Here is a 12,986-nt window from a genome sequence, read left to right as displayed (position 1 = left end):
CATTATATGGGCCAATAGGAAGTGCAGGATTACGATCCTGCTATGCAAATGAATCTTTATTAAATACATTTCTTTAGTTCACAACACCCCTCCCCCCTGGGTTCCGTTTGACGGCCGTGGTGACGTAATGACGCAGGTATGCAGGTCGTTTTACCTGCCTATTTGATTTTCGCTGTTCCACCGGTTTTGTTTAAAGTTCGGTTCCGGTGGAACGCAAGGCTTGTCTTCGCATGGGGTTGATTCCACGGTGCTGTTTTCGATACTATCAGGGTCCCTTAAGTCCACTCCTGGATCGGGCGGGCATGTTTCCACTACGGTGTTCCTCTGCGGGGAGGATGCCCCCGATCCCGGACCTTCTTCAGGTGGCGCGAGTATTCGGTTTAGTGGCCGTCTGTCCTAGATTACGTCGTCGTCTATACGGCCTTCGTCCCTCTCGGTATTCCCTCCCCCTTGAGTTTGGAAGTCCGGGGGGTCGTGGATATTGGGTTGTAAACGAGATCGAAGTTGATCTATGTGGCGTTTCCATATCTTGCCGTCTGTCATTTTAAGGCGGTAAGATCTAGGGCCAGTGAGGTAGACTACGGTGGCTGGGACCCACAACGGTTCGCCGGAAAGGTTTTTGGCATAGACCAAGTCGCCTACCTTGAATTGGCGATACGTTCCGCTGGATCCACAAGGTTTCTCTGGTGAATAAGACGGGTGTAATCGGTCGAGGTGGGAGCGAAGCTTCCGCCCCATTAAAAGTTCGGCTGGAGTCTTGTTGGTGACACTGTGGGGGGTAATGTGCTGTAGTAAGAGTATTTTGTTCAATCTAGTGTCGATGTCCCCAGGATCCATTTTTTTGTAGTGTCTTTTTAACGAATTGGACCATCCGTTCCGCCCTACCGCTTTGCCGCAGGGTGAGCCGGCGGTTAAGGCATGGCGGATGCCCGGTCCGCCAGGTATTGTTCAAGGTGAGGGCCGTGAACTGGGGTCCGTTGTTGGAAACTAGAATGTCCGGGAAACCGTATGTTGCAAATAATCTATCTAGTTTTTTAATAACGGAGTCAGTAGTCGTGCTTTTCATCTTGTGGATTTTGAGCCAGTTGGAGTAAGCATCCACAGTTAGAAGAAAGGTGTGTCCTTTAGTGGTCCGAAATCAATGTGGATGCGGGACCACGGGCCTCGAGGAGTTTCCCATTCGGTGGGAATTGCTCTCGGTGGGGCGTTGCTGACCTCTTGGCAGTTTCTACACGTGGTTACCCAGGCTTCAATTTGTTTATCGATGCCTGGCCACCAGGCATAGCTTCGAGCGAGAGCTTTCATGCGGACGATGCCCGGATGTCCTTTGTGCAGGGTTTGCAACACGAGTCGCTGTAGTCTCTCTGGCACGACGACTCTATCTCCCCATAGGATGCAGCCCTTCTGGGAAAATAGTTCCATTTGCCGGTGTTTGAACGGCGCAAAAGTGGCGGGGGTTTCTTCGACTGGCCACCCGCGTTCGACCCAACTGAGAACTTTTGCGAGGATATAGTCTCGTTTTGTGCCGGCAGCGATATCTCTTGCCGTTAGTGGCGGCGAGTTGAGGGTTTCAATTTGCAGCGTAGTGAGGGTTGGAGCTGGGTCGCTGACGGTTTCCGGAAGTGGGGAATGGCTCAAAGCATCAGCGTGGGGAATGGCTTTCCCGGGCGATGCTGCAGTACGTAGTTGTAGGCTGCTAGGAATTCTGACCAGCGAGTCATTCTAGGCGACAATATATGCGGCGTTGGTTTATCACCTGCTAAAATGCCAAGTAAAGGCTTGTGGTCTGTAACTAGAGTAAAGGGCCGCCCGTAAACATATTCGTGAAATCGCTTCACGGCCGATACAATAGCAAGAGCCTCTTTGTCAAGTTGGCTATAGTTTCGTTCAGCCTTTGATAATGTGCGGGAAAAGTACACAATGGGAGCCTCATTCCCGTTTGGTAACACGTGGCTCAAAATGGCTCCAACCGCAAACGGTGACGCGTCGGACGTAATATTTAATGGCAAAGTCTCGTTGTACTGCATTAGCACAGCGTCGGAGGTTAATAAGTCTTTCACCTTTCTGAAAGAGCGCTCCTCCTTGTGACCCCAAACCCAAATAGCTTTCTTGTCGAGAAGTCTATGTAGGGGCTCAGCTACAGTCGCCTTCTGGGACAAGAAGATGTTGTAAAAGTTAATGAGTCCCAGGAAAGCCTGGAGATCAGTCTTATTTTTAGGTCTTGGGGTGTTCTTGATTGCCCTGAGTTTGTTTTCGGTAGGGTGAATACCTTGTTTATCGAGGAGGTATCCGAGAAACTCTACCCTTTCAGTGCATAGTTGACATTTATTTTTTTAACCTTGAGACCGGCGTCCTTAAATCTATGTAAACCAATCTGAGACGCCTTTCAAGCTCTTCTCTATTTGGGGCAGCAATTAAAACGTCATCAAAGTACGGTACAACCCCTTTTATTCCCTGTAAAAGTCTCTCCATTAGACTCTGAAATATCCCGGGGGCTACACTCACTCTGAACTGGAGTCTGTTGCATTTAAAGGCACCTCGGTGTGTAACGATAGTCTGTGCCTCTGCGGTTTCCGCATCAACAGGTAGTTGTTGATACGCTTGCGCTAAGTCCAACTTTGCGAAGATCTTCCCACCGTCCAGGGAGTGGAGAAGATGTTGAACCACCGGCACCGGATAAGCGCTCTGTTGGAGTGCGTGGTTCAGGGTGGCGCGGTAGTCTCCACAAATTCTAATCGACCCATCCGGTTTGATGGGGGCTACGATTGGGGTTTCCCAACGGGCATGGTCAATAGGCTCCAACACCCCTTGGGCTATTAACTTATCAAGTTGCTCGTCAATCTTGGGTTTAAGGGCGAACGGCACCCGACGAGGCTTAAGGCGGATAGGGGCTACTTCTGGATTGAGGCTAAAAGATATAGGGGTCCCCTTGTACTTGCCTAAGTTGTCCGAAAACATGTCGTGGAATTCCTGGACGATGCTCTCTTCCCAATCGTCGCTTCCGGCCGGGGAAAGCCGGCCACCTCGATCCCGAGTGGCCTAGTAAACTGGGCCGGTCACCATCGACAACAGTTAATGGGAGTGACACAGCACGATTTTTAAAAGATACTTGGACTTGACTCACTCCGATGACTGGGATTATGTTCCCTTGGTAATCTCTGAGGATGATTTTCTGTGTCCTGAGGTCTTGACGACGGATGGCAGGGATCAGCTGTTTAAGGGTCTTCCAGGAAACCATAGAGAGGGACGATCCAGAGTCGACTTCCATCAGGCAAGGTTGGTTTTCGATGACAACTTTCACTCGGATCTTTTGTTTGTCTAATGACGAAGCGTGGCCGATAATAATAGTCTGGTGTGCCTCTTCTCGTCTTGCTGGAAGAGCAGATGTTTTGCTGCTGTAGGCATGGTTGTTCCATTGGTTATTCAAACGATCCCGATTTGCAGGGAGGTTCCCTGTGGTTTGGCGGAGGTTGTTCTCCTTTCTGTTCGTGTTGGATTCCCTCTTACTTCTGCAGATCCGTGCGATGTGGCCTCTCTTCCCACAGGAACGGCAGATTGCGTCGAGGAATTTGCAACCGGATCGCGGGTGGTTTCCCCCACAACCCGCACATGGGCGCTGAAATTTTAGAGTTTGTTGATCTCGTTTGGCCCGAAGTCTGTTAACCTCTTCTTCATCACTCTCGGACTGGGACTTGAGGTCCTCATGGTGCGCTGTTGCTGAGTGTCTTCCTAGTTGAGGCAAGGCTTCACGGGCGAATTGACGGAGCGGTGCGTTGGTGCGGTGCATTCAAGCGGCCGACTTCTTGGTTGCCTCTGCTGCAGTAGCGTCTGCAATGGCATCTGCAAGACCGATGTCCCCCTTTGCCATGATCTTGCTCTGTACTGTGTGGTCATCTAATCCCAGAACTATGTGGTCTCGCATAGCTTCTTCTAGGTCTGAAAAACCACAGAGGCCTCCCAGGTTTCTAAGGTCAGCGATGAAGTCTGCAATACTTTCACCCTTCCGCTGATCCCGTTGATAAAATTCGTGTCTCCGGACCAACGTTGGTACGGCGGGGGCATAGTGAGCCCGTAGGATAGGTTCGAGGTTGTCCCAATCCATTGATTTCACCTCAGCCGGTTTTGCAAGCGCTTTCGCCATCTTAAAAACGGCCGGTCCACAATGGGCCAAGAACACCGCCCGCTTCTTTCCGGGTGTAGTGTCTTTCAAATTGTTGGTTTCTAGAAACATTTGAAACCGATCCATATATGACTCCCAGTCTTCCTTTTCCGGGTCAAAAGGAGCGGGTGGTATAGCGCCACCTGACATCCTGCCGATGTAGATGCGCTCTCAGCCACGTGCTTCAGTTGGTGCTCTGTAGGGTTTAGTCAGCTCTTTTGTCTCCGCATCCCATCCTCGTCGCCAGTGTTATGTTTGAGGCATGGGTTTAATGAACGGAGACCAGACTGTAAACCGTGAACTTCAGCTCTTTATTCACAAGCATAACAGAGACAAAAAACCCCGGCTAGCAGTCACTTTTTATAGAGTAAGCTGCTATCCGGATAACCAATGGATAGCGTGATAGCGTTTGATTGGCCAACAGCCAATCAGATTGCTCGGAATGAACCAATCATAACTTGCCATTATATGGGCCAATAGGAAGTGCAGGATTACGATCCTGCTATGCAAATGGATCTTTATTAAATACATTTCTTTAGTTCACAACAGTTTGCTTGCAGACGTTTCATTATCTGACTAGGTAACATCTGCAAACCACCAAGTTCAGGGAACACCAATGCCTCCTCATTGCAAACCTGAGTGACAGATAGTCCCTGGAGGACGGCTGAGAAGCCTCGCCTCTCGGCCTTGCCTTCATCAGCCTCATCCCTCAGGTGTCTGCCTCGTTCCTCTCTCAGTCGCTCTCTTGCTCCTCCACCAGCCCAGGAAGAAACTGCTTCAAAGAAGCCTGCAGGGTGGCTTTTCCTGTCGGCGCAGCTCTTCCGAAGCGCCCGTTCACCCCCACCCCGCCGCCCACAGTTCAATCCAGTGCTCCGTTCTGCCTGCCTGCCTTCGTTTCTGGTGGTTTCGGAGCGTAGCTCCTCCGAAGCGCCCATTCACCCCCGCCCTGCCCCGCCGCCCGCGGTTCAATCCAGTGCTCCGTTCTGCCTGCCTGCCTGCCTGCCTTGGTTTCTGGTAGTTTCGGAGCAGCTTCGGCTGAGTAAAAGAGGCGAATAGTTATTATTCTCAGCCGAAGCTGCTCCGAAACTACCAGAAACGAAGGCAGGCAGGCAGGCAGAACGGAGCACTGGATTGAACCTGGATTGATTGGCGGCGGGGTGGGGGTGAACGGGCGCTTCGGGGAAGCTGCACCGACAGGAAAAGCCACCCTGCCAGCTCCTTTGAAGCAGTTTCTTCCTGGGCTGGTGGAGGAGCGAGAGAGCGACTGAGAGAGGAACGAGGCGGGAGGAAACCGAAGTCGCTGAGCCGGAGAGCAGGACAGGCTTTGGTTGCTTCCTCCTTCCCCTTCTTTCATTTGTGTCCTTGATCCCTGATCCCAGCAGCATTCACCGAAGGCGAAGAAAGCCGCCATTTATTTTATTTTATTTTATTTGCGGCCCGGGACAGAGTGATCCACGGACCGGTACCGGTCCACGGCCCGGTGGTTGGGGACCCCTGCTGTAAGAGACTGTTTGTGATAGAATGTAGTGAGGAGGTAAATTCTCAGGAGTAAAGGGATATATTCCAGAGGAGTCAGAGGCAACTCAGCCTGAATATCCTGTGTGTGTGTGTGTGTGTGTGTGTGTGTGTGTGAGAGAGAGAGAGAGAGAGAGAGAGAGAGAGAGCTTCTCTTTAATTGTTCACAGAGTATATTGTAGATGCAGATAGAATCCTCAGCCTGTTAAGATTTTTGTCTGTAGTTGGGAAACAATATAGAACTCAGTTTGTGTTATTCTTGGTATTGGACCTGATACTGTGTGAAGAAAGCATGCACGTTCAGACTTGCAAGGTTGTTACTCAGCGGTGGGATTCAATTTTTTTTACTACTGGTTCTGTGGGCGTGGCTTGGTGGGTTTGGCAGGGGAAGGATACTGTAAAATCTCCAGTCAGAGGTGGCATTTGCCGGTTCTCTGAACTACTCAAAATTTCTGCTACCGGTTCTCCAGAACTGGTCAGAACCTGCTGAATACCACCTCTGTTATTACTATAACCTTATAATAAAAGTAGTACCAATGTTCCTAAGTCTGGTTTCCTAGTCTAGTCTATCATGAAAGCTGACTTCAATCCTGCAAATCTGAATATGCCTCTCCCACCCCTCCCTTTATTTCCACAAGAACTAAGGAAAGTTTAGTCTGAGATGCTTTCTTGACATTTATGCTCCAGACTTAGATTCCTTTTATATGACTATGGCCTTGGTTGTAGCCACCTGATCCCCAAGGTTGTTCCTATTGTCCTATACACATGATGACCTTTTTATGGCCATATAAATACATGTTTATGCAGATCATAAATTTAACGCACATACTGTTCAAGCCAAATCAATTTCAGACTCTCATTTGCTGTGTTGTTCTCTCCCCACATGATTTCCTGGTCAATTGTAATATATTGTTTTGCTGCTGTTGTGTTTTCACAGGGAACTGCATGGATTGGGGTAGTTGATGCTGATGGAAATACAGTAGCTACATACAACGTCACGGCAGGACAGACGATTTTCTTCCCTCGAAATACCTTGCATTGGGTCAAGAATATTGGTGCAGAAGAGTGTTTGTTCTTGCTGTTTTTTACAACCCATGAGGAGCTTCAAACTCTGGACCTTGATGATACATTTTTCTTGACACCCAAAGACATTGAGGCAAGATCTCTAAAGGTCTGTACAATGGGAATTCCGAATCCTATTTCTTAACAGATCCACAACTACTTTGACTGCCATTCTGAACAGGTGCTGAATAGCCTGCTCCTGGATACCTATCCATTGCCAAATTCAAATATCTCTCTGGGTAAGATATAAAATAAGCAAGCAGACTTTGGCTGAAGCTAACTTTGAGCATTTTTCTCCAGGCCTTCCCTTCAAAAGGAGAAATAATCAAAATCTTGTAGCTTAATATTTGTAAAAGAAGGGATGGCAGAACCTGAAGTCAGAACCTGAGATCTGAACCTGAGGTCAAAAGAGGAATCAGTCTCTAAGTAGCCAGGAACAGTCTTAAGTTCAACTTCTGTTGAATTCTGTTGACCCTTATCTAGTGTCAAAATAATGCTAACCATTAGTCGAGTAGATTCCTGTGCACAGGCCAGAGTAGTAATAAATCATTTTAACTGGAACTTCATGTGTGGTCTTGGTCTTTGGCACCTAACAATTTTCGCCATTTGTACTCCATTACCACTCACCTCTTTGTAAGCATAAATTAACTTTATTGGATGAAGTCATTGCCATTCCTGGATCCACTAAATATGATATTTACTTGTGTTTTCTAGCCTCAAGGTGGTATGGCTTTCATCCGGTCATTCCAAAAGCAAGCAGAAGACCAAGCCATCAATCTTCCACCCAACCTAGCAGAACTTGTTCAGAATGCCAGCTACAACCAGTCTGCAGATATGCTTGTATGGCGGTACTTCTTTGACCTAAAAGGTACTACAGAGCCAGCAAGGGGGACATACAGAAGAGAACCACTTTTGCCTTATAGGACTTTGGGGCTTTTAATGCAGCAAAGAGTGGTGACATCATCACATTTTCATGCATTGTATTTCCAATCAGATACAGAAATGTTTATCCTGGAAATAATATAGGAGCGTAATGTAATGTAATCCAGAAGGTTCTTTCCCAGGGAGAAAAGAGACAATAAACTTTGAATCTTTGGCATGCAGGAAAAGGGTGAAGAACCACCCTCACTCCCTGAGAAGTCCTTGGGATATATCATACAAATAGTCATGCAAATAACTGTTTAGTCTGGCAAGATTTCTGTCTATAGGGAGCAATAATAAAGAAACTATTCTGAAGTAACTGCTCTGGTCATTCTTGGGCCTGAAAAGGAGTCTCTTAATTATATGGATCAACAGCCTGAGATAGGGCCTTCTCCCATATAAGCTACACAACAGTTGCAATCACCATCAGAAACTCTCCTGGTTGTGTAATATCCGGCAGATAGTATTTTGGCATTGGCTAAGAAGGCCTTTTCTTGCTTGCTACATTAAAGCATGCATTGGTATTGCTAAAGAATCAAAGAGTTGGAAGGGACCTTGGAGATCTTCCAGTCCACCCCTCTGCTGAAGCAGGAAACCCTACACCACTTCAGACAAATGATTATCCAACATCGTTTTAAAAACTTCCAATGTTGGAGCATTTGCAACCTCTGGAGGCAAGTTGTTCCACTGGTTAATTGTTCTGTCAGGAAATTTCTCCTTAGTTCTAAATTGCTTCTCTCCTTGATTAGTTTCCATCCATTGCTCCTTGTCCTACCTTCAAGTGCTTTGGAGAATAGGTTGACGCAAGATCAGGTCAATGTTTAAACTATTTCTATTAATTTTGACGCTTGACATTTTTGCATTATTTAGGTCCTAGATGTTTGCAAAAAAAAAGTAATCTTTTTTGTAAATGTATGTATGCTTGATACTGGTATGATAGACATGATAAATCTCAATACCATAATTCTGCTCTTTGCCCTCCACCCCCACCCCAAAATTGAAACCAAATCAAGAGGTCCTTCTTATTTTTAAGTTGAACAATGAAATCAAACACTTTTAAAATATAAATTAATAATCATATCCTTGTTAACTATAGAGTTTCTTCTATACCCTTTGAACCAGGTATGGAAAAGAACAGCAAAAATCCATACTAAAATGATAATATATTGAGAACATCACTGTTAAATAAAGTAAAATAAAAATACCATCAGTTCAGCATCAATTACACCATTCTTTCTCAACATGATATTATTTTGAGAAAATATTTATCCATTCCTAGCAAGCTGCCTCTCCCCATTGTTATTCACCAATGGACTTCAATACATTTAACACTCCGTTGGTAGCACCCCTTTGCAGTATTGAGCAGATGATAAATCATCTTGCAGAGTATCTATCTTCATTGCTGTTAATCATCAATGCCTAATTGGTGGCACGTAATCAATCAATCAATTAAAACTAAGATTTCCTGCAGGCAGAAAAGGTTTTGAAATTACTGTAGCAGGCATATATCAAAAGTTCAGCGTGGGTTCTACAAAATGTGAAAAACATTAGCTCTCCATTAAGCAAAAATAATACTACATAAAATTATGGAGCTAATATAAAGCACTTGATCATCACTCAGGAGATTACCAATTTTTCCACTATGTTTATTTTCAATTCAGGATCTTCCAAATTCCAGTTTCCAGGAGGAGTCATCCAGTGGGCTCGGTACATAAAGGACGGAAAAGGCTTAAAACCCAACGAAAAAATTTACAGTGAATTTCTCCATTCGGTAAGTATGCTGTAAAAATTGCTACCTTACTCTGAAGGCTAGTTATGGCAGTCATTATCTTATTCAAATTTTATTTTGGGAGGGTGGTATCATTAAAAACTCCTATAAAATGTGAGTTTATATATGTATCCATTTGCAATATGGGAAATTATTCCACTGCATAGTATACCTCTGGTAAATACAATTATCCACAATCCATTAAAATTTAAAAGCAAATAATGATAAGAAGGATGCCGTCCTTCTTCAGCAATTTCCCCATTGCTACTATTGTGTATGTGCAAAATTTGTTTCTTCTTTTCAGAAGGAAGATGCTCTTACTTTAGCAACACTCCGCATCTCCAACAATGCTTTACGTCAGCCTCATTTCCATTTCAATGCCAATGAAATGGGCTATGTCATCAGTGGCTGCGGAAAGGTAATAACCTAAGTTTAACCACTGTGATGCAAGCCAACATTTCCCAAAGTTAAGAATTCTGGGAATGATATTGTAATTGAAGAGTCCTGGATAAGCTTTACAAGTAGCCCTTGACTTATAACCATTCGTTTCGTGACTACTCAAAGTTACAGCAGCATTGAAAAAAGTGACTTATGACATTTTTCACATTTACAACAGTGGTGGGATTCAATTTTTTTTACTACCGGTTCTGTGGGCGTGGTGTGGATTGTGGGCGTGGCTTGGTGGGCATGGCAGGGGAAGGATACTGCAAAATTCTCATTCCCTCCCCACCCCACTAACCTGCTTTCCAGCTCCGTTCTCCTGTGCAGGGCAACAAAAGTAGACCCAGCCGATCAGCTGGGACTCGGGAGGCAGAGAATAGATGGGGGGGGGGGGCAGTCAGAGGTGGGATTTGCCAGTTCTCCGGACTACTCAATATTTCTGCTAATGGTTCTCCAGAACTGGTCAGAACCTGCTGAATACCACCTCTGATTTATGACCATTTCAGCATCGGCATGGTCACACAATCCAAACTGGAAGCTTGGCAACCCGTTCCTATTTATGTTGGTTGCAAACTTCTGACAAGCCAAAGCAGATTCCCCTAACAACTGTGTTACTACATTAAGAACTGCAGTGATTCACTTAACAACTGTGGCAAAAAAAGGTCATAAAATGGGGAAAAAACTAACTTAACAACTGTCTTGCTTAGCAACAGAAATGTTGAGTTCAGTTGTGGCTGTAAGTCAAGGACTCTGCTTTTCAGCTTCTGGTGAGGTAGAGTTGAGGAGGTAATAAAACAATCCATTGGCCCATGATAGATGGTACTATATCCATCAACTTATTTCAAAGAGTGTGATTGTCCTTCCCCAATCATCTAGCAGCTTTTCCTGATGCATTCACACAGCTTACTATTAATCAGGCAATTTGTTCATAAGAGGAGGCCACCAATGGTTCACTGTGAATCCATCCGCAGGTATAAGCAACGCAACGTGTTAATTTTGTAATAAGGATAGTCCTTGACTCACAATTACACGTGAATTTCCATCGGTAAGCAAGGTGGTTGTTAAGTGACTTATGCCTGACTTTATGAACTTTTTGCCATGGTTGTTAAGCAAATTAGTCCAGTTGTTAAGTGAATCACATTGTAGTTAAGCAAATCTGGTTCCCTGATTTGCTTAAGGTTGTAAATGATGAAGGTTGTAATGGCGAACCCATGACACTAGGATGCTTCAAACATTGTAAATATAGGACAGTTGCCAAGCATTGGTATTTCAGTCACATGTCCTTGGACATGCTGCGATGGTCATAAGGACTAGTTGTAAGTCACTTTTTTCAGTGCCATTGCAACTTTGAACGGTCGCTAAATAAATGATTGTAAGTCAAGGACTTCCTGGAGAATAAACCAAAATCAAGTTTCTGGAAATACAAGTATTAATTTGTTCTGGTGCATCTTATTTGCAGGTAGGTGTTATTGTTTCATCTACTCTTTCTACTGACTTTACCATTGAAGTTGGAGATGTTGTGTTCTTCCCAGTTGGAACCCAACACTACATCAAGAACACATGTGATGAGGACCTGCTTCTCATTTTGGCCTTTAGTACCAACAACCAGGTGAGACATCTGTTTGAATTCCTAGAAATTCTGCTATACATGCCAGCAGAACCCTACAATTTCACTAGACCTCTCGGTTATTATGAATCAAATGCAAGTATTAAATGTTTGGGGGATCAAAATAAAACAAGTAACTGTGTACATTATGGTACGTTGCATATATTACTAAAATTGCTCTGTGCCCTTATCCACAATGCTGAACCTACCCTGGCTTCCTATGGTAGATTTTGAGTTTTGCTTTTATTCCATAAGATCTTCAATAACTACTAACCAGAGAGTCTGAGAAAACAGCTTCTCCCATACAGAGCTGTGATCAGCATTGATTGAATAATGTTTGATTGAACCACTCTCTGTGTTTCTTATTAAGAGCCCTGATGGCGCAGTGGTTAGAATGTAGTATTTCAGGCAAACTCTGACCACAGCCTGGAGTTTGTTCCTGACGGGGCTCAAGGTTGACCCAGCCATCCATCCTTCCAGGGTTGATAAAATTTAGGAGCCAGATTGTTTGGGGCAATATGCTGATATTGTAAACTGCCCAGAGGAAGCAGTAAAGCACTATGAGGTGATATATCAGTCTATGTGCTATCGCTATTTGTCTGGATCTAGGAGCGTGTTTCAGATCAATTCCAAAACTATCAAACCTCACCTTTGGCTGCAGCAGTAAATCAGTGGTCTCCAAACACTTAAACCATAGCTCATCTTCTCAAGCTGACTTGGCAGAAGGCCTGTAGATAAGAGTTCAGCTAGATAAGATCTTTAGGGAAGACAAAAACGACGCCTCACATATAAAAATTGACTGCCCCCTGCAATGTAAAATGCCATAGATTTCTACACTCAAGGGATTAAATCCTAAATTTCTTCTTCCTGCTATCCTGACTTAACACGAAGGAAGTGAGCCACTTAGAAGCCTTGGGCATCTGTGATGGGGTTACCCAATGGTGTGACCTTCTTCCTTGCCAAAGGAGGCTGCTGAAGAGCCAGATCTTCACAGATCTTATAACAAACAGTAGAGTGGGATTCATTCAGATTGTGGGGAGGATCTCATTCCACAGGGCAGGTGCACCTTCTCATAATACTACATAATATTGCATATTATTATTCATACATTTACATAATATTACTTCAATGGTATATAAACATTGACACATACTCTGATATCTCCAAATATGTTATTTGTTTGTTTGTTTGTTTGTTTTGGCAGTTGCAAACTCTAGATATGGATGATTATTTCCATGCAACAGCAGACCAAATATTAGCCCAGCTGTTCTTCAAAAAGCAAGCTGAATTTAAGAAGATCCCGAGGTTGAAGGAGGATCAAGCAATTAATCTACCATAGCATCTTATTCTTATTCTATGTTTTAGATTTTAATTCTAATATATAAGCTATCTAGAGTTGCCTTTGCAACTGAGGTGGTACATCAGTTGATTAATTTTAAAAAATCAACAATAATAAAAGGACATCTCTATTAATTCTTTTTTTTAAGAATGCCAAAGGAGCCTGTCGTTTTCAA

The 12,986-nt window shown here is 44.5% G+C and overlaps 1 protein-coding gene across 1 annotated transcript in view; it reads left to right on the top strand.

Annotated features, from left to right (window-relative positions):
- Positions 1 to 12,986, top strand: part of LOC113411295 (uncharacterized) — a 20,723-nt gene extending 7,737 nt beyond the window's left edge. Inside the window, exons 4-9 of the mRNA XM_087958633.1 lie at positions 6,612 to 6,845; positions 7,451 to 7,604; positions 9,319 to 9,428; positions 9,730 to 9,843; positions 11,326 to 11,475; positions 12,677 to 12,986. Of these exons, the coding sequence (XP_087814759.1) occupies positions 6,612 to 6,845; positions 7,451 to 7,604; positions 9,319 to 9,428; positions 9,730 to 9,843; positions 11,326 to 11,475; positions 12,677 to 12,811 (897 nt within the window). The 3' untranslated portion in view covers positions 12,812 to 12,986. The remainder of the gene's footprint in view (positions 1 to 6,611; positions 6,846 to 7,450; positions 7,605 to 9,318; positions 9,429 to 9,729; positions 9,844 to 11,325; positions 11,476 to 12,676) is intronic.

This window comes from Notechis scutatus, chromosome 2 (assembly GCF_049901735.1).
Source record: "Notechis scutatus isolate UNSWTSFEM ecotype Mainland chromosome 2, rNotScu1.2, whole genome shotgun sequence".
NCBI classification, from domain to species: domain Eukaryota; kingdom Metazoa; phylum Chordata; class Lepidosauria; order Squamata; family Elapidae; genus Notechis; species Notechis scutatus.
Note: the sequence above shows the minus strand (reverse complement) of the source record. Positions and strands in the feature narration are given on the sequence as shown.